Source organism: Doryrhamphus excisus, linkage group LG17 (genome assembly GCF_037039965.1).
Source record: "Doryrhamphus excisus strain RoL-2023G ecotype Guam linkage group LG17, RoL_Dexc_Guam_v1.1, whole genome shotgun sequence".
NCBI classification, from domain to species: domain Eukaryota; kingdom Metazoa; phylum Chordata; class Actinopteri; order Syngnathiformes; family Syngnathidae; genus Doryrhamphus; species Doryrhamphus excisus.
This window is the reverse complement of record NC_136373.1, coordinates 385,836-412,424: the sequence shown is the minus strand read 5'-3', so window position 1 is coordinate 412,424 and position 26,589 is coordinate 385,836. Positions and strand designations below refer to the sequence as shown.

The 26,589-nt window shown below is 45.9% G+C and overlaps 1 protein-coding gene across 3 annotated transcripts in view; it reads right to left on the bottom strand.

Annotated features, from left to right (window-relative positions):
* Positions 1-1,762: 1,762 nt before the first annotated feature.
* znf385a (zinc finger protein 385A) overlaps positions 1,763-26,589 on the bottom strand; it is a 38,469-nt gene continuing 13,642 nt past the window's right edge. For 2 of the 3 annotated variants that reach the window (XM_058083315.2, XM_058083316.2), the window contains exons 2-8: positions 20,514-20,662; positions 15,088-15,198; positions 9,612-9,789; positions 4,874-5,173; positions 2,583-2,767; positions 2,284-2,376; positions 1,763-2,121 (exon numbers count right to left, since the gene is read on the bottom strand). In XM_058083315.2, coding sequence (XP_057939298.2) covers positions 1,873-2,121; positions 2,284-2,376; positions 2,583-2,767; positions 4,874-5,173; positions 9,612-9,789; positions 15,088-15,198; positions 20,514-20,662 — 1,265 coding nt within the window. In that variant the 3' untranslated portion in view covers positions 1,763-1,872. Of the gene's footprint in view, positions 2,122-2,283; positions 2,377-2,582; positions 2,768-4,873; positions 5,174-9,611; positions 9,790-15,087; positions 15,199-18,406; positions 18,816-20,513; positions 20,663-26,589 lie in introns of those variants that run through there. The other variant, XM_058083318.2, reaches the window with a different exon arrangement.

Here is a 26,589-nt window from a genome sequence, read left to right as displayed (position 1 = left end):
GCAGGTACCAACACACATTAGAACACATGTTACACACACCAACAGGAAGGAGAGCACGGACCCTGGAGTACTTCCTTACTTGCAAAAAAAAGAGCACGATGGTGGACACAAGGACACACAAGGCCAGCCTCCTCTTGCAGTAACGGCATTGATCATGGTCCTCGGAACTAACTAGCCTACAACATGTGTCTCTCCATGCCCGGCGTTGTACCCTGTTCCCCAAGCAGAGATAACCCAAGTAAATAAAAGGCCCTTTAATATGAAGGGTCCGCCCCTGAAAACAAATCCACCTTTATCTCTTTCTCAGGATGGAAAAAGCAAAAGTGTGTTTGCTGGCTTCAACGTATAATTCCATACAACATATAACAATGTCACAATGATAACAATAGAAAAATGCTCATTGCATTGCAATATTCAGACATAAGGTAAGACGTTAGAGCTCTTTGCTTCCCTATGAACGGGCACAGTGTACATCTCCATAGCTCAGTTGCGGCATCCGTCGTGACTCCTGAGTCTGCAGGTGGTCCGCAGTGTGGACCACCACTCTCTGCGTGGATTCATGCCAAAGTCAAACCAAAGCAGTCTTTGTGAAAGAAAACAAGTCCTGGTGTGTTTTATGGCTTTTGTTTCGAAATAGAACGTGTTGACGGGACCACGCTGGGGTTCAACTCCATCCCTGCTCCATTCATGTTTTTGGCCATCAACTTTCTTTGTAGCGCTAGCTTCCAATATTAATGTGTCCTCTTTTCGATGTGAACCTTGAGAAGAAGGTGAGGCGAGGAGCGAGAAAATGGAAAAGGACTCGAGGACACAAGTTTGACGCAAACTTGGTTACATAAGCTCACACAAGATGGAACCTCGCCACCCACGGTGTGGATTAATGATGGTGGACCGAGGATCGTGTAAGCCTGATGTGAACTCTCCCCAAGGTGCATCACGCGGCGAAGCGGAACCTTTAAATTTGTTTCACAGCGAGGATAAATAAATATTTTTGGAAATAGAAATGGAACTTGAAAATATAGCATCAATATCTGGCTGCTTAGTTCAGTAGAGTTATGGAATTTATTCCATACTTGAAATAGCATATCGTCAAAAGCACTGGACTAAGGACCGGTTGAGATGGTCCACATTCGCTGCTCTTAAGACGTGTTTCATTTTCTACTTCTGAGCCAATCATGCTGGGTATCAATTAGCTCTACAGTATACAAGATCAACAAATCATCTACTACGTCAACCAGCATCACATGAACACTGATGGTCCTACTGGAGCTCCCAAACTACTCCTGTTGTCCTCTGATGAAATGCTTTTGCCTCTACAATCTATTTCTGCCTTTCTGCATGCTTTGCCAACGTGGAGCCATCCAACGACTCTCGTCTTCTAACTCTCACCTCACCTTCTCAGGTCATGGCCACCAGCTTGGTAGCAGACATGACCAACGTTGGAGAAGACCTCCAACCAGCACTAGTACACGTGCACACAGAGCTACTCTAGCCACAAAACGTCATTGTTGTTTTTGGAAGTGCATATTTTTATGGGGACAGAAGAACAATGATGGCCGAGATATGCGTGGTTTCTGTCGTCATCATGGTGGGCGGGGCCACAGTGACAGGACGTACGAGGAGTTCAGGGATCATGATTATCTATTCTCTGCCCGTTCCATCTGCAGGCTTCTGACTAGTCTTTGAATGAAGGAAGAGTTTCAGGTAAAGGGAAATACGAGAGCTTTAAAGTTGTACTTCTGGACATTGCCCCCCCCCCCCCCCCCCCCCCCCCCGCAGCCCCACCCCCCAAGTTTGGATCAGTTGCCGTCTGTGGATCAGGTTTGTATCTTCACAGTGTGCTTTAGGGTTGCTGATCCCAGCCATGACATGTCAGTAAGGGGAAAAGAGGATGGGTCCGTGGGTGGTGCGGATGGGCCCGGGGGCGGGTCTCAGGATGGCATGGCTGAGAGTCGGTCCTTGCAGTAGATGATGGTGAGGGTGCGGCGCAGGAGCTGCCGCACGGAGAGCCAGCGGGTTCGTGGAAGCGGCAGCGGCCATTGCCGCGGCAACAGCTAAGGGACTGGGCAGAAGTCCTGCCCCCAAAGCTTTGGTGAGATCCTTGGAGAAGGTCAGGGAAGACTACATAGCGGAAGGGGTTGGGACCACAAGAGAAAGGAGAAAGGAGGATAAAATGACTGCTTATCCATTGATATGTTTACAAGTCAACTTCCTTGCAAGTTGATTTGCTGACTGCATCAGAGGACAAGCAGAAGAAGAAAACTGAAAAGCCTGAAAGGTTACCGTCAGATCAGCTCCCCGGTGCTTCTTGTGCCGGCTGAGGAGGGGATTGGGCTTGCCTGCCATGCCGTCCCGGTGCCTTCGACTTGATATGTGCTGAAACAAATCCAACATCCACGCATGACTTTCATCAACAATAACAATCCTGACATGCTGGGATGTGTTTGGTGTGGAAGAGGAGAGGCTTGAGTCAGTCACAAATATTCCACAGATATTCCTGCTTTCTCCCACTGCCAGGTTTGCTAATACGTTTGCCCACATGATGTATATTTTTTAAACCATTCATGACTTTGTCCACGTACCTGTTTGAGCTGTAGTTCAGAATTGACCCGCACATTGCAGATCTCACAGTGGAAGGTTCTTTCCTGAGTGTTTGGATCCAACAGCCCACATCCCTGCTCCCCACTGAGCTTGGGGCCAAGACGTGGATAAGCCTTGATAGGGCCCAGCCCGCTTCGTGCTTCCAAGATGGTTTTGTGTTTGGTACCTGCACATAAAAAGAACAGAACAGTGCTGCCATTGGCTCTTTGTAGATCATGTCCAGTTTTGGACACCACACAGAACCCGGTTGGTTTCACTTATTTGCATGCATGAACACAAATATATGGACACCAATGCTGGAGACAAAGTTCTAGTCAGAAAGACACGGTAATGAGTTATGTTCGCATTTCTGGCATGCTAACATGAGCGTACTAGCATTGCAATTTTCATAAATATAAACTTAAGCAAACACTGTGTTAGCATGCTAAAGTTGGCATGTCAGCACGCTAGCATAATTATACTAACATATTTTGCATTTTCAGAGGTAGGCCCTTAGCTCTATTATGCTAGGTGTTAGCATGCTAACATTATCATGTTACCAGAGTTAGCATTCTTTAAGTCATTCAAAACCTTCCGTAGTATGTTTTCATGGTGAAGCAATTTAAATATGTAGCTAAAATAATAATATTTATGGTGTAAATCACAATATGGGGGCAACTACGGCAATGTTGGTTTTTCTTTACCCTGTAGTGCTAGGTTACCGGTACATAATTACCCCGGAACGATCGATAGGGGAGTGGTTGCCACCCGGAGGGTTGGACGCGAGGAAAAGGGGGTTTGTCTTCCTGTTGTGGTTGCAAGGTGTGCGGTTATGTCTCACGTAGCGTGGAGTGTAAATTAATGTCTGTGAGAAGAATACATTTTTCTCCCAAGTTCGACACCCCGCCTCAGACTCCAGTTCTTCGGCGCTTCACCTCATCATTTTTTCTCTCCATGTCATCTGGTGGAGGCCTCGGTCGACTTGCAAGTAAATGAACAACATGAAGTACTCCAACATCTCCACCAGAGGTCGCCAATCATACAGCTGTCCAGCAGGTGAGCCACGGCAGATGAAGTCAATATTCCCTCTCATGTAATTATTATTTCAACAGTCTTTTGATATTCAATTGGAGGTTGAAGGGAGGAACTTCATTGTACTCACTGGGCCAAATGTGTCCCACATGTGCCTACATGAATGAGATTACAGTCCTGAACCCCTGAACCCGCATTGCATCAGAAGACATCAGCACATGAGATAAATGCATCAAAGATGAGGTTACATGTTAGCGCTATTTTCTATCAAACCAATCCCGTTGCTACAAACACAAAGTGGTGTTGGAGCATGTTGTTGACAAACTGTTTGTGTCAAAGTGTGTTGGTGTAGATGATTACACGCTCATGTTGACATCAACACCTTCCACCCGTCCACCCGTCCCCAGGCCCTTCGTGCTATTCTTGAAGGAAAGCCATTGGCTCAGACTTCACTCTCCCAAAAGCCTTTGAACAGAGTTTAGGTTACGGAATGATGGAGGGTTGGGTTGGTGGGGGGTCTCAGGCTATGTGGAGGAGGAGGAGGAAGGAGGAGGAAGGGTGCATGACTGCTTTCATTCTCTTGGGGTGTCTCTTTTCTCCTTCCTTCTCTATTGATCAGAGAGCGGATATCAAGGTGGTTTGGTTGTCTTTGTACGGTTGACTCCAACGTTTAAAGCCACGCACACAAAGAAGACACGGACAAAGCGCATTTCTGTAAATACAAACTTCGCCAATGTGTCGACAGCAAAGTTTTGCGTAACTCTTTAGCAGCGTATCACACACTTCCATTCCTGTCGCTCTCGTTTTCCTGTCTCACACGGTTATTTTTAGAACATGCACAGTTTTCATTGAGTTTCAGTTGTTGTCATTGGTCAGGGCTGGACTTCATGATTTGGTGTCATGTTTGGACATACATTTGGTGTGTGATCTATTAATAACTTTAAATGTACATATGACATTATAATTAATATGGATCAGAAGCTGGTTGACGTTCACGTTGTTGTCATTTCAACAATGGATCCATAAAAACAAACAATGTCAAGTGAATATGATTATTCCAGGCTAACCCTATGTAATATCGGAGTGGGCGGGACATAAACCGGAGATGGGTGTGGTTTACCGGAAATGATGGATTGATCAGAGGTTGCCTGACCCTGTCTCTTACGATTCAGCTGTATGTGTGTGTACTGAATGAAGTTGCGGTGACAAGCCTTTGTGCACGTACAGCCCGAGTACCACGAGTCTATGGTTGAATACCCACCTTTGTTGTGAGCTTCCAGCTGTGACAAGGAGTTGACCGCCACTTTGCACAAGGAGCAGTAAAGCAGCTTCTTTGCTTTGTCCTCCTCCGTCTCCGGGCCGGCCGAGCTAGCGATGGCCGCCGAGGCCGAGGGTTGGTCTGAGTTGGGGGGGTTGCAGCCCGTTGAGGAGGAAGAAGTGGAGCTATTGGGAGGGGTGGGCGTAGGCAGGAGGGGGCATGCCGCGGGGGAGTCTATGGGTGGGGTAGGGGGGGTGCTCATAGGGGCCAGCAGGGGCCCATTTAGCAGTGACGGTGTTTCATCTGCAGGGAGACACAAAGAGAACGAAGTATTACAATACACTAAATAGAATATTCACAAGTCAGTAAAGGACAAGAGTCAACATCAAAATGTCTGACTGTGGTTTTAAAGGGACGGTTCTGGTCACTTTTTGGCTACCGATGAGTTACTGACAAAGCATTGACCAACTTGGTCAAACGCTGTAACGGACTAGTCCATGTTGGGCCTGAGTGGGGGTGGCATTTAGTAGCATGGAGGCTTCCTAAAGTGTTTGTATTTCGTTGAAGTATTTGTTTGCGGTAGAAAGCCAATCTGCAGCTTGTCTTTGCTTGGGTTGGTTCCCACACAGCTGTTGTTCTTGGCTGAGCTAACGCTACGCCACGGCGTGGTACGCACGTCGACACAGGGCAAGACAGGAAGTGAAAAGAAAATAGAATGAAGTGAGACATCCCTTGGCTCAGGTTTCAACTCTCTACGTTTTGTGTTTGATCAAATCCCGTGTGTACACGTAGACATGTATACACGTATGTTTATGATCAACCTACGCCAGGGGTGGGCAACCTGCGGCCCATGGGCCACATCCACCCACAGTGAGCCCAAACTGGTTATTACTTTGCTACTGTTCTGACCCGTCGGCAACAAGGAGGCAACCAAAGACAAGAAAAGTCGACAGAGTGCTGAGTGTTTATTAAACATGGACGACTAAACACTTTTTCACTGCAGTCCGGCCGAAGGCTCTATGTCACAAGACAACATCAGGTTGCAACATCAGCCTTCACTTTTCCACCAAACATCCTAATTATGCTAACAACCTGTCAACACAAGAAAGGGCGGCTACTGCTCAGAGTTTGGTAGCTAGTTTGCAGGCCCAGAAAAACACCTTTGTCTGAAGGCAAGTTATCTTCTGGCGTTCAAGTTAGCAAACACCAGTCAGCCTTTCTCAGAAGGGGGGTTTCTGAGAGAGTGCATGGTAGAGACCCCTTCAGACATTTGACCTGAAGCCATGCACCCCCACTCCTGTATTTTGCATGTGCAAGTTGAACAATGCAACCATTTGTTTAACATTGATTTTGCCAGAATGTCATCAAGGTCCACTCGAGGCTAGACTCTTCTTGGCAAGACTCTTCTCGGCAAGACTCTTCCTGGCAAGGCTCTTCCTGGCAAGACTCTTCCTGGCAAGACTCTTCTCGGCAAGACTCTTCTCGGCAAGACTCACAGTCCTTTTTTTGAAATCATGGTCATTGGTCGGGATTGTTACGCAGTGGATAATCTCGGGATTTGCTCTAATTGTGTTTGCTTAAAATGAGATCCTATCTGTCAGTGAGTGTTCCCGAGAAAGCACATGGCTCTAATTAACGACTGACAAGTGACCTTCATTTCTAATATTCGGCCTTATCTCCAAACAGAAGAAACATCCACTGGAGGGGGGGGTCAAGAAAGGAAGTTAACACCGTCCAGATGCTTTCTACTAGCTGGGTTGCCTGCATTCCCTTAATCCACTCCAGGAAATTGAAGTTGTGTATCATATGGGGTCTGTTTGTCTGTAAAGTCATGGCTTTTAAAGGCAGACATTTAGTTTGAAACCAAAGAATTATCAGGGTTTGTTGAGAGTCCACGTTGAGCCGGATGCCTCAAGTGTTGTTAGGTAATCTCAAATTACCAGTAATCTCAAATTACCAGGAAGGAAAATGTATAATACAATATCAATAAAGTTTATACAAGCACATTATACGGCGTACATGCTGGTCAAGCAGTAGTTTTATACAGCAGACTACTTGATTGAATGATTTATGAACTTTGGAACCAAATACTAGACTTGTGAGACTTGATCCTCATTCATAATTCAGGTGGGTATTGTTACCCCCGCCTGGAGTTGACTTACACAGAAACATGAACATTTCCCATTACAATGACTTCCAAGTCTTATTTAAGCATAAGCACAAATATGGTTGTTAAAGTTAAAAGTTGTAAAAGTTAGCTAAGCTACATCCGTGTCTGAAATACAAACAAATGCTAAATTGTGCGATGATGTATTGCATCAATAAATGTAAGGATTTTTGCATTTATTTCAAAGTCATTTCATTCACTGACACAAAAAACACACAATCTATGGTGATAAAATACGTGTAAAAAATAGAAAAACGGAATTTCACACAAGCATTGAACGCATCAATCTGTGTGACTTAACACTGCAGACTATGGTCATGCTATGGTCACGCAACACAAGCCCTCACGTGGAAGTCATCTGTTTCATTGACCTTGGGTGTGTGTGTGTGGGTGTGGGGGTGTGTGTGTGTGCGGACCAAAGGGAGCAACAATAACAAGGGCCTTCATTAGAGTGGGCGTGTCCAACAGCAGCGGATAAAGATGGGAGGGGCGCGTCAAGTCAAGTTTGCCTCCCTTCTTATGAACAGCTGCTCACCACACTAAATCCCTCAACGTAAGCGCCCCCGTTCATGGGCGGCCCCTCGACAAAGTCTGATTGGCCTTCAGTCATGTGCTTCATCACACTTGAAACGTATTTTGTCATAGGAATGGGAATGTTATCAGTTTGCCGCCTGGTGATGTTTGTTGCCATTCCATTGGTCCTGCCTTTGGAGACCGAGGCGTTTCTTTCATTTTCGAAACATTTTCATGTGTATTTGATATTTTTATCCGTAGTACATCCCTGTGTGGGTGCTGACACCTGTGTATAGTATATATGTATACATTGATTACTCCAACTGCAATAATACCCGTACCTTTTGAGTCAGGCCAGTTCTACCAGCCTCATTGGAGCATGTTCATAGAATTAGAGCCCAGCACGGACACATCCCAGTGGGACAGAACCATGCAGAAAAAAAGTGTATTCACATGCAACAAACAGCCAAAGTAGGAAAAGAGCAAGTCCAGGGTCACGGCACTTAGATGATTTCACATGTTACTGTTTTGTGATACCAAAAATAGCCGGCTTGTTTTGGCCAACGACGCTGGAATCCTCACTAATGGCAATCTGAAATCCCTCTGAGATGGAGAGGAACCTAGACGGCCTCTTGCTATTCTAGGAATAGTTACGCTCTGAAGTTGCGTTGTGGTGAAACGAGTCAAATACAGGTCAGCATTTTTGTATCGGAATGTGGCCACATTTTGGTCTAGATCAGACTTGAGTGATTCGTTATGTTTGTCATGTGACCTTACTCGCTTTGGTGGAAATATCTTGGTAAAAGGGCTTGAACATGAAACATGGCCTGTCTATTCAGCGCCTGCTGTTGACCCAAAGTGGGGAGAGAATGGAAACTCCTGCATGGAGGAGATGAGCTGAGCTGAGCTGATGGATGAAGTGATTGGGAGAAAATAAACACAACTGGATGAGGAGCGGCTAAAGAAAGAGCTTGGATTGCGCCTCGTTTGCCTTTCCAGCTATTGATAATTCTTCATGTGCTCCAGCGGCACTTCAGTCTCACCACTTCAGGGTCGCTAAACATGCTCTGTTATTTGGACCTTCAGTCCACTCCATAGTGCACCTCCATACCTGATTCTTCCATACCTCCTTTTTTGAAAAGAGTGAAAAAAGAATGACACAATGGCAGACTTTTGTGATAAATATTGAAGCTGGAAATGATGAAAACATAAAGCCAAGACAATAAAATCATCCACATTGTGTTATGTTATTTTGCTTTTATTTTGAACAATACCATTAAACATCAATGCTACTTTATGTGGACGTTTTTGCCAGAAATAATATATTGTTTCAATCAAGTCCAACCTCAAGTATTTGATCCATCTGTTAAATGTAAACAGGTTTTACAGCGTGAGCAGCGTGACATTCTCTTGGCCTCAGTTCAAGGAGTAGAGTTGCAGCGGCGCAGCCACGGCGAAGCGCAGCGCTGCTTCACGAGGTTCGTTGGGAAGTGGAACGCAGCACGCCGTTTGTCACAATGTCACATGGTTTTCCTCAGCTTGCCTTTATTTTGGTTGGTATCTAAAGTTGTCTGCTAGTGTCGGTGATGTAAAGTCAGTCGGGAATCTGCCTGTGGTGTTGAACGCCGTGCTTATGAGAACAATACAGTCAGCGAGGCTGACACATCTTTGTTATGCTTATTGCCATGTTTGCAACTTCACACAGCTCATATATAAGAAATAATTATCCAGCCATTCATTTTCTACCGCTTATCCTCACCAGGGTCCTGGGTATGCTGGAGCCTATCCCAGCTGTCCACCCTGGACTGGTGGCCAGCCAATCCCAGTTCACATATAGACAAACAACCATTCACACTCACCTTCATACCTATGGACAATTTGGAGTGTTTTGCATGTTTTTGGAATGTTGGAGGAAACCGGAGTACTCGGAGAACATGCAAACGAGAGCAGAGAATCGAACCCAGGTCTCCTAGCTGTGTGGCCTGCGCACTAACCACTTGGAGGAACTTATAGAGACGTTCATTGGAGTATCGGTGGTCCTATTTTTATCTGCTCTCTCACCTTGTTTACTGGGCTCGCTATCAGCGCCACGTTCCAGGGCTCCGGGAGGAGACGGCGAGGCGGTGGGGGTCACGGTCTGTGAGGGCTTGTCCCCATCTTGACAGCGACTCTTAGAGGTCTCGATGCCTTTGACTCTCCTGGCATGGCGGTTTCCTTTGTAATGGGCTTCTGCCTGACTCTGTAGAACAACACAGAAAACATGAATGTTAGTTCTTGTGTAAAACAGCCCAGCTGACGGTAGCCAATCCCAGCCTTGCTTACTTGTGATGTGATAGCCATCCACCCAGCAGGGACATTAAATCATAATGAAAAGATGAAACCGGGATGTCAAATGTGAGTGGAGATGATTCCATAGAAAGCTAATCCTAGTCATCCTAGTCGTCATCCTACGTTACAGCAAAGATAGAACGTTTAGAGATGAATTGCAGCACCGAATGTCTTTTTGAAACGCTCGCCACCAGCTAATGTTTGCAAGTGACCAGGGAAGTGAATCATTCATCAGGAGGGTATCAAGATATCACCTTTTTTATGTGCATTTCTGGCTGCCACAAGATGGCCGACGAGATGTTAGGTTGCTATACTGAGCTGCCGCCAGCAGTCTAGCGAATGTCGGCGATGTGATCGAAGCGCAACGTATTGTGATAGCTGACACAGGTTGATGCGGGACGTTTGCACGTCGCTATCTGCCAGCTGTTCATCTTCATGTTCAGCTTCATATCCGACCATCAAGGTTTAAGAGCCCCCAATTAAAAATGCAGCCACACTTTTAAAATCAGCTGCCAGCTATCTCCAAAGTATGCTGAGCGAGCAGATGTGCGATGCCCGTGCCGCAGCGGGCACATCAAATTGCATCAAGGGGCAACTCATAAAGATGATTTTTAAGTGGCCGGATTACAGTCAGAGCCCCCCTGGGATCTTGATGGGCGGCTGACAGCTGCCACAAGTGCTGAAAGGCTCTGGAATTGAAGTGACACTTTGGCCATCGCACTGATCACAGGCTTAGAGGAGGGATAGACCACTTTGGTGAAGGGGTCGTTGGCGGATGGGCCCACTCGCTTTTTGGGGTTTTTTGCTGGTATGACAAGCATAAGCTGGCACTTTAAACCAAAGGTCTTTTTCCTGTCAGTCCACCCCCTCTACAACTGTACCCTCGTAAAGCAGTCTTGGGAGGCGGCCTTCAGATCCACGCATGGAAAGACGTGTGGAAAGTGTGACTGCTGCCGTGTAAGATGACTGCTGTTATGATGATAAATAGAAGGTACATGGCAGGGCATGGCGGGGTGGCCGTAAAGGCTTTCTTAAGCTCTCCCACTGAGCCAAACAGATCAACTGCTTGGCAGCTGACGGTCAGTGGGAGGGCCCGCTCAGAATAAAAGGCTTCTATACTGGGACCTCCCAAAAATGGAAAGTGACACAAAGAATTTTTCAGTGTTTTGGAAACTGAATATTCCAAAACAAAGAGTCTGACAACAAATCATTAAAAGTCTAAAACGCAAATCAAGCCAGTGGTGTGCGGTCAGGGCCATGAGAAGCACTCATGCTCTTTTTATTCAAAACCTATATTCGCCCCCATATATATATATTATCAGCCCCCAATATCGGTATCGGCCCCAAAACTCCTGTATCGGTCGGGCTCTGCTGTGTCCTTCAACGAGAGCGAAGAGGGTGAAACCTGAGAGTAACAGGAGGAACAAAGACACCGAGTCCTGACCTGTGAAGGGCGAGCTCGGAGTCAGGGAGGCGACTGCAACCGAGGACCTGGGCCGGCAACAACGCCCCACCTAGTTTGAGCCTAGCTAAAATAACATAACACACACATGCTTCAGCTAAAAACCCGCAGGTCCTGCATTATGATGTTAGAGCAGGATAATGCATGGCCCCATGCTGCAACAATCTGGACACAATTCCTGGAAGCTGAAAACATCCCAGTCTTTGCAAGGTTTGCATACTCACAACATGTTTCACCCTTTGGGGGGTCCGTGATGCGGGGGACTGATGTTTATTGCAATTAATTGGTTCCACATCCATCCAGCCATCCATCCATCCATCCATCCATCCATACATCCATACATCCATACATCCATACATCCATACATCCATACATCCATACACCCATCCAGCCATACATCCATCCATCCATCCATCCATCCATCCATCCATCCATACATCCATCCATCCATCCATCCATACATCCATCCATCCATCCATCCATACATCCATCCATACATCCATCCATCCACCCCTCCCGAATGACTCAGCTCCTTGGTCTAATGTCTTAGGCTGAGTTGAGCCACCCTACCCAGGAAACTCATTTCAGTCATGACCCACAGCTGAGGACCGTAAAGGAGGGTGGGAACATAGATCGACTGGTAAATTGAGAGCTTTGCTTTCCGGCTCAGCTCGCTCTTCACCACAACCGTCCGGTATAACGACCGCATTACTGGAATGGCTACGACGACCTCACGCTCCGACCTTCCCTCACTCGTGAACAAGACCCCGAGATACTCAATCTCCTCCACCTTGCTCACAACCAAATAACAATAGCATTAGCAATAGCATTAGCATTAGCAATAGCATTAGCAATAGCAATAGCAATAGCAATAACAATAGCATTAGCATTAGCATTAGCATTAGCAATAGCATTAGCATTAGCATTAACATTAGCATTAGCATTAGCATTAGCATTAGCAATAGCATTGGCAATAGCATTAGCAATAGCAATAGCATTAGCAATAGCAATAGCAATAGCAATCCCATACATGCAGTGTAAATGTCTAAATGTCCTACTGGCTATATTGGGGTCCCCAAGTCCTTTTTGTGGATCTGTCTGTGCCGGAATTGTTTGACTGACAATATTCTATATATGAAAATTGCATAGAGCATGTCATTATATCCTGAACATATCCTAAAGATACCAATAAGTAGAAAAGGGATAAAGGCTAGAGCTCATCATGTGTTTATTATGCAGAGGATTAAAACCTACGTTCTAATATGACAGCAAAGGAAGGAAGTAGGAGACAAACAAGGACAATAAACATCAGAGGGAAGAACAGCAAGGGTGGCAGTGAAGGAAAGGAGGAAAAAGGATCCTTATCAGGCTAATTGTGTTGCAGTCGCTCAGGTGGTTGACGCAGTGAGACTACATCAGGAATGCAGCAGAGACAAGGTTATTGTATGGTTATATACTATTATTATTATTATTATTATTATTATTATTATTATTATTATTATTATAAGGTTATTGTTCTTAGGGTGCAGTTGAACACCTCATACCCCACTAAACACTTGGTTATAAAGCCAATAAATCCTCCCTCGACCTCTTCTTTACTCCTTCCCAAGATGCACTGGGGCTGTCATCGTCAGACGCTAATCCATGCCTTTGACAAATGCGTCCGTGATAAGTAGTGGCAGGCAATTTTTAGGCACTTCCATTCTGGAATAATGCACAACGAGACTGGAAGGCTGGGAGTCAAAGATGCTGACGGAGGGAAAGGCGGCAAGGATGAAGAAACATCTTATGAGGCCACATTTGGACCAGTACTTTCATTGTAAGATGACATCATATGCCTCTGCATTGTTGTTCAGCCAGCCAATCCCTTCAATGGTACCACAAAAACCCATAGAGTATATGCTGTCATAGTTCATGTATTCATGTATAGCAATATTCTGGACTGCCAAGCTCAGTAGAATACACGGACAATAGTTTGACGCAGCTTTGACACTGCTGACATACTGCAGCGAGGCTCGTGTTGTTGACAATGACACTGAAAGTGACAGTGACAGCGAGGGGGGGGGTGAGTTGGGGGGGGCTGCGGCTCCTTGTAGTGCAGGACTCAGCATGCTACAGCTTTCTCTCTGTTGCTCCGCTCGCTCCGTCTTTCATGTGCACAAATACAAATGACACGGGTCACATCTCTTGTCCTTGCCTAATGATTTGCGGGAAGCGCTGTGGCTTCAATGGTGCGCCGGGCGTACAGATGCTGTTTTTTTACACATTTCCATGTGCTATGAATTATCAACTGATATTCCACCATTTCAAAAACCCAATTATCAGGAATATTATCTTGTGTCAGGTCATGTTTGAGCCACTAGATGATACTCCAGTGTACCCGTGTGAGGCGTGAAGCGCATGGTGTCCTCTGATGCGCAGGAGTGGACTGCATTTAAAGGCAATGAGAGGCGTTCATTTGAACGAAGCAGAATTTTCCCTTCTAAAATGTTGAGAGTTGGGAGGACAAACCATTTATTTAGGGGGGTGCTGTCACTGCGCCCAGATGAAAATGTGGACACCTCCCCTGGTGCGCAGCCACAGTCTACCAAATCACCACACTGGCTGTGCCCAAATTAGCACTGCGTGGGCTGCGCCACGCTCCGCCACCCTGCGCCACGGAATTAGAGCCCTTTGGATGCAACTTTGTGGTTTAAGTTCCAACATGTGCCCCATTAAGGCATGTTTGCGGGTTTGGGAGGGACCTCAACCACATCAAACACGTACGGGACGGACTACAGAGGTTGTGAGCCACCAGGCCGCCTCTCAGATCTAACATCTGTGAACTTTGACCTCCCACAAGTTCTGGAATGGATCGACGTTACCACAGGCGCATTCCAAAATTCCAAAAACATCTAAAAAAATCTTCCCAAGGAAGAGGAAGCTGCTGGGAGACCAACAGCATATTATTTTCATCATAGGCGTCAGCCGGCTGTCCTCGTATGTACATTGTGTATATAGCCGATGTGGATAGTAAATCCTCACAAAAGAAAATGTTTGAAATCACATAAACATCCTGGGATAAAGTAAACAGTCCAATAGGAAGATCTAAGCAGAGAAGCGTAAAAGCACAGGATGAAAATGACCGCCTTGTCGCTGCCTCACCACATGGAAGCCATGATTGCAGACCAAGTTAGTATATTTAGCACAGGTCCCCTCTTCATGTGGGGAAAACTGGATATTTCAATGGAATTACACACAAAAGTAGACCTGACTGCACACAAAACATTGGGTACTGTCATCTCACGGCACGTCTAACTGCGATTGATTGATTGATTGATTGGTTGATTGCGACAGATCCAGATCCAAATACAGATCCAGATCCAGATCCAGTTAGCGGTATGCTGGCTCAGCCCTAATGTTGGGGTTTTTAATAACGCTTTGTCAGTGTTGTTGCACCAGAAAAATCATGTGTAAACAACTTGTTACTCATCCGTGACCCCCCCCCCACATCTTGCAGTTTTGTTCCACATTCTTTATTGCTGCTGATGTGAGGCTACACTACTTGAAAACAAATGAAATTCCAAGAGTGTCATGAGTGCCAAAACAACCCTGACGTGTGTACCGCATCCACTCACAGAGCACAAGACGGTCATTGGAATGGGGGGGGTTTAGCATGTAAGGGCATTTAGATCAACAATACTATCTGCCCCAATGGCTGGACAGGACACACAAAAAAGAAATGGGGGTGTTTCGTGTGTTTAGTACCTCGGAGTTGAAACGGATCTGACAGACGTTACAGGAAATGACCGGCCGCTTGGTCTTGACCAGTGGAACTCCAAAGGTGTGGTTGATCACAGCCTTCTGCACCGGGTCCATCTGCCACAGGGAATGATGGGAAAGGGAGGAGAAAAGCAATCCATATGTGAATGAAATGCAAAGCGAATATCCATTCGAGTATGGTGTCTTAGATACATGAGATGGGTACATATGAGGAACAGCTGTCACTTCCGCTGAGCACCCCTGCAAATAAAACATGAAAGGAATTCCTCTGACTACAGTATGCCAATCAATTCAGTACCGCAGATATACAGTATGCAGTACGTATGTACATATGTACTCGATCTACAATATGTGGGCAGTCAGTATGTCTTGCAACGTGATCATTGGTGTTGATGTATGGTGCATGTGGGCTCGCTTCCATAGTGTTGGTGTTCCAGCTTGTCCATTCCTCAGCAGCATGCAGTAAGCACCTCAGATACATTTTACCCCTCAGGTTGGGCAGCGCTAACGTGTCATTGGACGCCTTGTAGTACTCTATTCCATTTCATTATTAGCTGCATTTATGGAGCCATTCCTTCTAATAACTTGTGTTAGTCTGGAGTCAGCAGCTGGTGTGGTTGTCCACCAGTCCACCAGGTCTCGCTAAGACTGTCACATGATGTGGCAGTGTTTGGGTTAGAAGGAGGAAAACCAAAGTCCTGGTCTCAGGAAGAAAATGAATTTGGGTGTTTTAAAATTGAAAGAATGTTCCAGAGAACTTTCCAAATGTGATGCAAACCTGATGCTTTGGTGTGGTTCACAGACAAAGAATTACTCAATTTGGCCTGACACCAAGCTTTCCCTGGAGCCATCCACACCCACGCCCACAGCCACAGCCACAGCCACAGTCATCTATTACAAAAATATCCCTGAACATGGACGCCAGTGACGCTGCAAGAGTGATAGAAGGAGAATTTGTCTCATACTGCAGAAGCAAACATTGACTTTAAGAAAACCAAGGTAGAAAGAGAAGAAATGCCAAGATAGGCGACAGCAAGAAACGTGCATCAGGATGCATGGATGCCCAGACTGAAAGGCAAACGGAGCCAAGACCAAAGAATGAGAGCCAGTCTTGGCATGTATACGTCATACATTCTCATCTGATGTGGCTGTTTCCCATTACACACCACTACGCATATTGCTTCTTCACAAATGGAATGAAGTGCACATGTGATGAGGGGGGGCTGGTACAGTCACATCAACTGCATGGACATGTCAAAGAACATGTCCAAGAACATGTCAAAGAACATGTCAAAGAACATGTCAAAGAACATGTCCAAGAACATGTCCAAGAACATGTCCAAGAACATGTCCAAGAACATGACAAAGAACATGTCCAAGAACATGTCCAAGAACATGACAAAGAACATGTCAAAGAACATGTCAAAGAACATGTCAAAGAACATGTCCAAGAACATGTCAAAGAACATGTCCAAGAACATGTCCAAGAACATGTCCAAGAACATGTCCAAGAACATGTCCAAGAACATGTCCAAGAACATGTCCAAGAACATGCGTAGCCTCTCATGTATTATACACAGAAGCACCCTGCTGTGGGATGATCCATCCAGCATTTTGTGCAGCGTGCAGGTGTGCGTTACATAGCGAATCAGGCAGGCTGCGACCCCGCCATGGCCTCTCTGGAGAGCGTTTAACAAAAGCTGAGGTAACTGTGCACATGAATTATGGGCTTCAGTCCAGTTCCCTGGGTGGAGGTCAGCTACGATTCGTCCAGTGGATTCAGCTGTTAAAAACACAGTGCAGCTGCCAAAAGGTCTTTCTGGATGGGGGGGGGGGGGGGGGGCTCACACACCAAACAAACCAAACGCTCCTGCACGCTTGGCCAGATGAAAATAGGTTCAGGAAGGACTTGAGATCTAGAATCCCTGATGTTTAAAAGCCCCCATCTATTGTGGTAATTTGACATATAGTATTTGTAAAACCTGTAGTAGTCCGCTTTATGGAAGACCCCCATTCCCACCTTTACTTGTTTCACGCACCTGCCTCTAATTCTCTGTTCCCTATTTGGTTCAGGTGAGACCTTCTCCCGTTGTTGGTTCATTGTCTTTCTACTTATCCTTAACTTCTCATTAAAGGAAATATTTTATCTTCATTCTGGTCCTGCTCTCTGCCTCCTGGGGTGGCAACGTGACAGGAGGAAGCCAGAGCTTAAACAAACACAACTCCACACAAAGATGCCCAACTGAGATTCAAACCCAGATCTTCCAGATCTCCTGACTGTGTGGCCAACATGCTAACCAGTAAGGCACCGTGCAGCCCAAATGAGCCTTGTCTATATCTCTACAGTCTGGGACTGAACTCCAAAGTGTCAACGTTGGCCCCCACAGGGGGGTGTTTAGCTGGGACCGCCTCCGGAATTTGGGAGTCGAAAGAACAGAGTGGCCTGCCAAAAGTCCTGACCTCAACCCAAGCGAGCACTAGCGGGATCGGTCTGGGCGTGATGTTCATGCTAGAGTGACCGACACAAAGAAGTTGACTTGTGGAGACTCCTGGGAGCCCAGGTGTGGAATACCGCCCCAAGACTGGAATCATCCACGAACCAAGGAAGCATGAAGGCATGTCAACAGTGGTGTCAGGTAGCACCACCTGTGAGGGTACCAACCCAGCACCAGGACACAAAGGCATCATCTACTCTTTGGTGAAGCCTTTTTCAGGCGCCAAAACGGACTGGAATGTCATTTCCTGTTCCTTTTCTGTCTGTCTTTGCCAACGACCCCCCCGCAGTGTTCTAGACAGCACGTTGTTTTGATGGGGTTGAACTGGAGCAAGGAGGAATGCTCCCGTTGGCACGGCTCTGGCACTGACACTGAAGACAACATGGAGCAGCCTGTGAAGCTCTAGCTGGGAAGCACTAACTGGGAAGAACTAGCTGGGAAGCACTAACTGGGAAGAACTAGCTGGGAAGCTCTAGCTGGGAAGCACTAACTGGGAAGCACTAGCTGGGAAGCACTAACTGGGAAGCACTAGCTGGGAAGCACTAACTGGGAAGCACTAGCTGGGAAGCACTAACTGGGAAGCTCTAGCTGGGAAGAACTAGCTGGGAAGCACTAACTGGGAAGAACTAGCTGAGAAGCACTAACTGGGAAGAACTAACTAGGAAGCACTAACTGGGAAGAACTAGCTGGGAAGCACTAACTGGGAAGCTCTAGCTGGGAAGAACTAGCTGTGTTGATGCCAGATGAAGACAGTAGCGAGAACAACGGCAAGAAAAGCTCCAATCATTCCCAAGGAGGCGTCTACTCACCTTCTTCTCCTCGGGGTCTGTGGGAGCTTGGAGCTGCATGGTTCCTCGTGTGTGTGTGTGTGTTGCTGACAGAGTTGTGGTTTTTGTCTCAGCGTGGGTGAGACGCTCTCATTCAACCCCCCCGTCTCTTGTCAAGGATGGATAGAAACGTAAAGCCCTAAAAATAGGACCAGTCGCTGGTGATGCATGGCCATCAACAATGAGATGTTGGGATGGTTTCTCTCCACACCCCCTGACAAATGTCAACACTCCCTCCGAGGTTCCTTCCTCTCGGCTTTCCTTCACCGTGCCCTCCTGCTTCTCACAGCGTCTGTCCCTCAATCTCTCTCCGGTGTCTCCTCCCCTTCTCCTTTTCCTCTCCCCTCCTTCACAGGAATACTTGGTCTCTCTGGGTGCACTCATGGCTTTCTCTTGGCGGCCCCACGCTCGCCCCCTGCCCCCTGCCCCCTGCCCCCTGCCCCCATGGTCTGCCACCAATCAAATGCCAGCAATAAAACTCTTCAACTTTTATTCTTTCTGCCGTATGAAGATGTGGAAAACTAAAAGAATATGTATGGAATATGTATAAGTATGAAACCATATCAAATCACCCTCAGCCACTTGAATCAAGCCGGGTTGTCTGACACGTGTGTGTGTCAAGGACGGGAAGAAAAGCTCCGGCTTGCTTTGAGAGAAGTGGTTTGGTGCCACCTGCTGGTTTGCATGTGTAGATCTTTAGCTCCTGCTTAGAGAGATGTTTTCACCGCCTGGTCAAGATGATCTATGGACTGGACGGGCATCTTCAACTTAAAGGCTGCTTCTTTGGCATGGAATGTTTACCCAATTTAAAACGCTGCATCATTAGCGTATCATTAGCGTATCATTAGCGTATCATTAGCGTATCATTAGCGTATCATTAGCGTGTCATTAGCGTATCATTAGCGTATCAGGTATCATGTATCATGTATCATATATCATGTATCATGAGATGAGTATAGCACACGCCTATGTTCTATTTCCATCCTATAGTCATCATCACACTTTGACAAAGAAAACCAAGACTCATCTTTTCTATGAAGTTATTCCTCCATACCAAATATTTCAATGATTCAGCTAAGATGTTTGTCCATGTTGGGATTGGCCCGATCAGATGTTTCAGATAGCTACGTAAATGCCTGCGTCGTCCATATTGGGACCAACAAGGAATGCAGGCTCACCACTGTCCAGAACCCCAGTGGGAGGGACCGCTAATGACATTATAGTTCCATTAAAGCTGGATATATAGCTGGATACAAATAAATAAATATATAGAGATAATTTAAGAGAAGCCATTCCTCTCAATATGATTTTGGTCTAATTAAGACTTCAAATTGAATGAGATGATTTATGAAAGGAGACCATCACAACAAGTCACTGCTGGCTAAAATAATGGAAGGATGTTTCTTATTGTTATGGCTGCTATAATAGTGAGTGTGCAATATGGATAATAACAGATACATACCAGGAAGTTTGAAATTAACGTTTCTTTTTCATCCATATGGAACACATACAGTGTTCATATTATATTTTCTTCTTCTTCTTCCTGCTCCTTTAGAACACGTGGAACTGTGAATTGGATTATGTGGAATATGTGATGTATTCCACTGGACTTTGATGCATGTTCAAATAACATAAACCATTAGCATTAGCATTACCAAATGCTAATACAGGAAGTGTTTTCTAATGAACGCTAGCAGGTGCTATTAGCAGTATTACTAGTACTTTGGTAACGTACACAACTATTGCCATATTGAATTATGGAATGGTATCAACTAGTGGGCAGGGCATAAACCGGAAAAGGTGTGGTTTAAAGTTGCTATATGTATTGTTTATTATTCAGCTTTATGCGTATGTGTGCAAGTGATCCTACTTTATTCTTTCATGATTCATATTTTTAGAATTATTTCAAATATCTATGAGCTGTGTGAAGTTGATGATTCATGCAAATGTTTATTTATTTCGCATCTATTTTGCTTAAAATCTTGATATATAGTAAGTTTGATATTAAAGATGCCTCTCTATACCCTTTGTAGATTTCTTGACACATCATCACCAGTTCCTGTAGAGCAGCATAGAAGTTGATTCTTACTGTGCTGAAGTTGTGGAAGAGGCTCATGCTGTGTGGGGGGGGCGTATCCATGGGGAACTGTAGGAAGGGCTTCATGTCCAGGTGGGGCTGGATCACCGTTGGCGTTCGCAGGAATGTTGGCACCGTTGCCCCAGCACGATTTATACCTCCTGCACACAGAAATGACATCATACTCAAAAATGTTGACCTTTTCATATCTGAAACCAATCATGCGCTTGTTCAAGATCACGTGTGGGTGAGTTTGACCTAAATAATAAATAATGTCAATCGTAGACGCAACGGTGGTCCACAAAGAAACCCCAAAGTGACAATTGAGGAGTCAGCTGCCGTTTGTAGGTTTTCTCTAAAATGCTTGAATTGTTGAATTGATCTTGAAGATGCAAACAATGGAAAGAGGAGAGGTGGCTCCACACACTGGAGTATCATGCCAGGGTTTAATTCCCCTAAAAAGGCAAACCAGGCTGTCATAATGATACATGGCTCCCCGTGCTCGTCATCACTCCTAATCCCTCCTTGTCTCCTCTTTAACCCGCGTCAGGGATGCTCGTGATGGGCCCACACAGCAGAAGTCAGCCTCAGCGAGCTCTTGGATTAAGCCTTTTAATATCGCCCACTGGATTTCGGTGACTTTCAAATTCCCCCCCCCCTGGTCCCCACGACTTAAAAGCTTTTGCCGCTTTTGGGGATTAGTCTAAGCTATTCTCTCACTTCTTGCTGTCTTTGCTTACTCGTCCTGGGAAATGTGCCTCCACCTGCACTCGGCAGGCTGTCATTTGCAGGTTTGTCAACACCTCTGCATTTTCATCCCGCTTTAAGTCGGCCATCAGAGAAGATAACATGGCTTCCACGTGGATGGCGTCAACTGATGCTCACCGCAAACTTTGGATTAGAGAGTGAAAGTGCTGTGAAGATAGGATCGGCCTTTCTGCATCTGTTGGCCCCCAGGTGCTGAGGACTGCACCGGTGCCGCCACTTGAGCACCCAAAACATGGCGCATCAGTGCAGTACAGACCAAACGCAGGAATGCAGCGAGGGCTAAAATTAGACGAGAGGCGGCAGAAGAAAAAAGAGATCAAAGGCAATTTGGGATCATTTGCCAGCCGGCGTCGCCTTGATGAATCTGCAATTGGCTAGTAATGCCTTTGCTGGAGAAGATGCACCAGTGGATGCACACACTCATATACATTCATATACATTCATATACATTCTCATTCTCATGTACATCAAAGTATGTGATGTTGAAGGAAAAGGAATAATCCTGTGCTGGAAACATCACAAAAAATCCCGGTTATTATACTCTATAAGCAATATTGCATAACATGATTAAGATTATGTCAAGTGAGCGAGAAAGAGCAGCTTATGCAAATCTTTTTGGGGGGGTGTTGGCATATACAGTACTATACAGTACTGCCTGCCTGATAATATAAAGGCTGACACATCCATCCACTTTCTATAAGGCTTATCCTCACGAGCATCGTGAATATGCTGGAGCCTATCCCAGCTGTCTTCCGGCGAGAGGCAGGGTCCACCCTGGACTGGTGGCCAGCCAATCCCAGGGCACATATAGACAGACAACCATTCACACTCACATCCATACCTATGGACAATATGGAGTCACCAATGAACCTAGCATGAAAATTCCACACAGAGATGCCTGAGCGGATCATCGAACCCAGGTCTTCCCAAACTTCTCACTGTGTGGCCACTCGACCACCGTGCAGTAGGCTGACCCATAAGATATATTAATATGGCAGGCTGTGGAGGTTATGTTGCACAGTCCGCCCCCCCCCAAGGTGTTTGGGTGCATTCATGGGCGACCAATGCATGCAGGCTTGCTGGCCCAAGAGAAAAGGAGCAGATGCTGATGTGCAGGAGCTGCTGCCTGGCAGGAGTCTTGGGGAGAAGGAGGTGGTTGGTATCACGCTGCCAGCTTGCCTTTGTGCAGTGCTGTGTAGCAGGCACCTGTCATCCACATGGGGGGGGGGGGGTTACATCTGCATGTGACGCATTACCATGGCTGCCAAGGTTCAATGTCAAAGGGGGCCTATTATGCTCATTTTTCATCATTTTGTATTGAGTTGTGGGCTCCGGTGTTAAGTTTCCCATGTATTTCAGTCATGGAGGATTCCAGCCATACACAAGAAAAACACAGGAAAATGATTCATGGTGGAAAGAAGGCGTGTCTCTGTTCTGTCGGAATGACCATCGAGTCGTAGGACACGCCTGTCAGCCTGGCCAAGTTTCCACCAAGTCACGTGTTGGCTCATTTGTGATTGGATGGGGGATGTCCAAAGTGCATAGCCACACCCTGCTGACTTGGCGTCTACGAAATTAGAGCCAAAAATGTAAAAATTCAAATAACTGAATTGAAGCAAAAGAAAAGCTTCCTGTGACTCCCACGTCCTTTTGGATTCATACGTGGCTACGCTAACCATCGGGTTGCATGTCATGTAGCATCGTTATCAAGCCGTCAAGCTGGGATCAGCGTTCACCTCAGCTACTGTAGTCATGCCGTATTATGTTGTGTATTGTATTATATTGGAGACCACAAGTCCAAACATCCCATCAGTGGAATCAGTGGAATCAGTGGAATGCTGCTATGCTGCTATGCTGCTATGCTGCTATGCTGCTATGCTGCTATGCTGCTATGCTGCTATGCTGCTATGCTGCTATGCTGCTATGCTGCTATGCTATGCTATGCTATGCTTTGTCCTGAGCTAAGCACATCTTCCATCCAAAGTCAACCATCGTGACCTTGGTTTGCTTCTACTCTATTTAATTGGGGTGCAGGTGAAGCTCTCTACCCCCCCCCCCCCCCACACACCCACACACCCACACACACACACTGCAACATGAGTGACTCTGACTGAAGTGAACACAAGAGGGTGCTGCTGAGTTGCCTGAGTTCCTATTTTCACTGCAGAAGACAAGGACAGGTGGAAAGTGTACTCTACTTGCCCAGTGTACTACTTAGCCATATTCTTTATCATGTGATGGTAATTGATGTCCTCATGTGGCGGTTGATGTATATGTTGACGTAGATGGATATATTGTCGTGACTTGTAGAACTTGCTGCCTGGAACAGCTGCTATGTAAAGCTTTAATGTGGAGGATTAGCAGGGAATGCTGGGAAGGCTCCAACATGTTTCATTTCTACAAATACTATTTGGATTTGCATGGAAGGTATGTGTGGATGCACGGCATGTGTATCAGCGAGGGGGTGTAAAAAAGGTCACGGGGGCTTAGCTACCGTGAAGCCATGCAGTATTAGTTGCAACATGTCCGCCTTTAAATGTACATAGAGCAGAGAAGGTATACAGGTATACAGGTGTACAGGTATACAGGTGTACAGTTGTACAGGTATACAGGTGTACAGGTGTACAGGTATACAGGTATACAGGTGTACAGTTGTACAGGTATACAGGTATACAGGTGTACAGGTATACAGGTATATAGGTGTACAACCAAAGGGTCTCTAATCACATGGCCTTTAACGTTCCACCCAAACCACCAATTTGTTCCATATGTGTGTGTGGGGGGGGGGGTGTTTATTTAATGTATCAATATTTCAGTCTAAAGCTATTGCAATCTCGATAGAATTCCAACAATCGGTTCATCATTTGATCAGAATTCCATGGAAGGTTGAGCAGAACAAAGACTTCCAAGAAGTGGACGGACGCCCCAAAGTGCACATGTTGGGAATGTGAGGAGAGGGAAGGAGTTTACAGATGGAGAATACACAAAAGAATTATCGCAACATATATTCTTCAAATGAAAACAATAAACGGGCCAATATTCAGAAAATGAAGTAAAGGTCTCCCTCTGCCAGGGATAGGACAGGACCAATAACCAATAGAATGGCAACAAACATCACCGCTTGGCCAGCTGCTGACACTAATTCAGTGTAAGCATATTCATCAGTATTCATCAGTATTCATCAGTATTCATCAGTATTCATCAGCCGTGGTCAGTCACGTCACGTCACGTCATGTCACGTCACGTCACGTCACGTCATGTCATGTCAAAGATATCAAGCAGACAGCACAGATATATGAACTATGATGGTTTTTATGATAAAGTTGGCTAGTATGTCTTGTTTTAATTTTACCCAAACACGCAACGTCACAAAAAGGTTCACGGTTTAAATGATTATTATTGTTTCAAAGTACACCCAAACGTGTACTTCACCTTTCTGTTACTTGAGTTCTGTGGTTGAAACCAGTACAATTTAGATAAAAGATAAAAAATGCCAAATCTTTATAAGCTGCAGACTATTTCCTTTACTGGGAGAGGAGGAGGCAAATGGCTGTTTTGGTGGTAAAGGTTGCCAACCCCTGGTATAGAGCAACCATCCATGTGGTCGGGTTTTGTAGGATAAAAAATGTTATTTTAATGCATTTCAGCTTCTATCTGAAGTCTAACCGAATCCCATCACAGCTTCCAGCATCTATGACAATACGTGAACGACAAATACCATACTGTATACTGGAAATTATCACTGGCAGGTGGTTAGCATGGTGGTTAGCATGTAGAGTACACAGTCAGGAGATCGGGAAAACCTGGGTTCGAGTCTTCGCTTGGGCATCCCTTTGTGGAGGAGTTTGCAGTAGTGAAGTTGTGTAGTGAAAAACTAGATGTGATGGTAACGACCCTCTCGGCGTGCACCCCCTAAAATACCACTTATCTCCCCTAAATCACAAAATGAAGATAGGGAGGGGTTCATTGCTGATCTGTTCCTTTGGAGGATTCTTCCAAGGTTCTGCTTCACAGGAATGAAGCAATGATGTCAAAATAATGGAGTGAATGACCACCCTGATACTCGTTTATCTTCATCTCACCTCCACGCCACAAGCAGTAGCATCCAAAAAGACGCACGTGAGCCACTGAAGCACACCCCGCCGCTTAATCCTGGAGATAAATCTCTCGTTGGCTCCTGGTCTGGCAACACGTGAACCTTTGGGAGCTGTTGGCTTTTGTTACTCCTAGCTTGAGGGATTGTGTAGCACCGACACAGACGCATGCCTGCACTGTGACATGAACATACATGCACACGGACCAAGCCGAGCAGATGGTGGATGCACAACCTGATTCTACCACATCATTCCTTCTACTATCAGGGCTGTAGATGTGGATGTTAAAAATATTCATATCTTCTCATGCCCCTTCCGTTCCACCTTGAATCCTTCCTGAGTACTCAGGAAGTGCTGAATCTGGGCGTCGTGTCACGACACGCACTCGCCCATTGAGTACAGGATTTATGTACGTCATGAAAATATGCAAGAATTGGCCTCAATCTGGTTGCATTCCATGGTGACGTTCATCTCCAAAACATCCAAGTGTGATGGAATCACAACATGTAATCAAGACCCAACCGCAGGCTGGCACAAAATCATTCAGCAAAAAGGCTTAGCCCGAGTGCTGCGGCGTGTTCATGTGCGCTCGTGTCGCCTCAGAGAGTATTTGTGCTGGTCTGAGGTCAGTAATGGCAGACAAATAGCTGCCAGCGCTAATGTGGGAGGACAGCGTGCTATGATGAGCCAACAACGCCGCTCCACGCCGGCCGAGGCTGAAGGGAAGACGTGCTTCGCCATCGCTACAATATTCTCACAACAACAAAAGGACGACATGAACGCATCGGCCAGACGTGTTATCATCGCATTGGACTGAACTAACTTACAGGATATGGAGGGGTGGTTCTAATAGTCTGGCTGCATATTAAACTAAATGGAAATGTAAGAATATTATTTCATACAACTTTTTGTTTGACAAGTGTCCTGTCCTGTGGCCGTGCTTTGTGCCCTTGCCTCCTCTAGGGGACAAAAGGGCCGGGGGGGGGGGGGGGGGGGGGGGGGGCAAATGAATGTAAAGATGCAGATGCAGGAATCCATTTTCATGATTCTTTTGTAGTCATTCCTGCATCCATGGAATTGTTTACCCCCAACTATCCCTCTGGTGCAGAGCAGACACAAATACAATTGAAGTAAATACAGCTGAGGTCCGCTGGGGTAGGCTCCAGCTTACCTGTGACCCATATGAGGACAAGCTGGAGAAAAAAATGGATGTATGGATGTTTTTC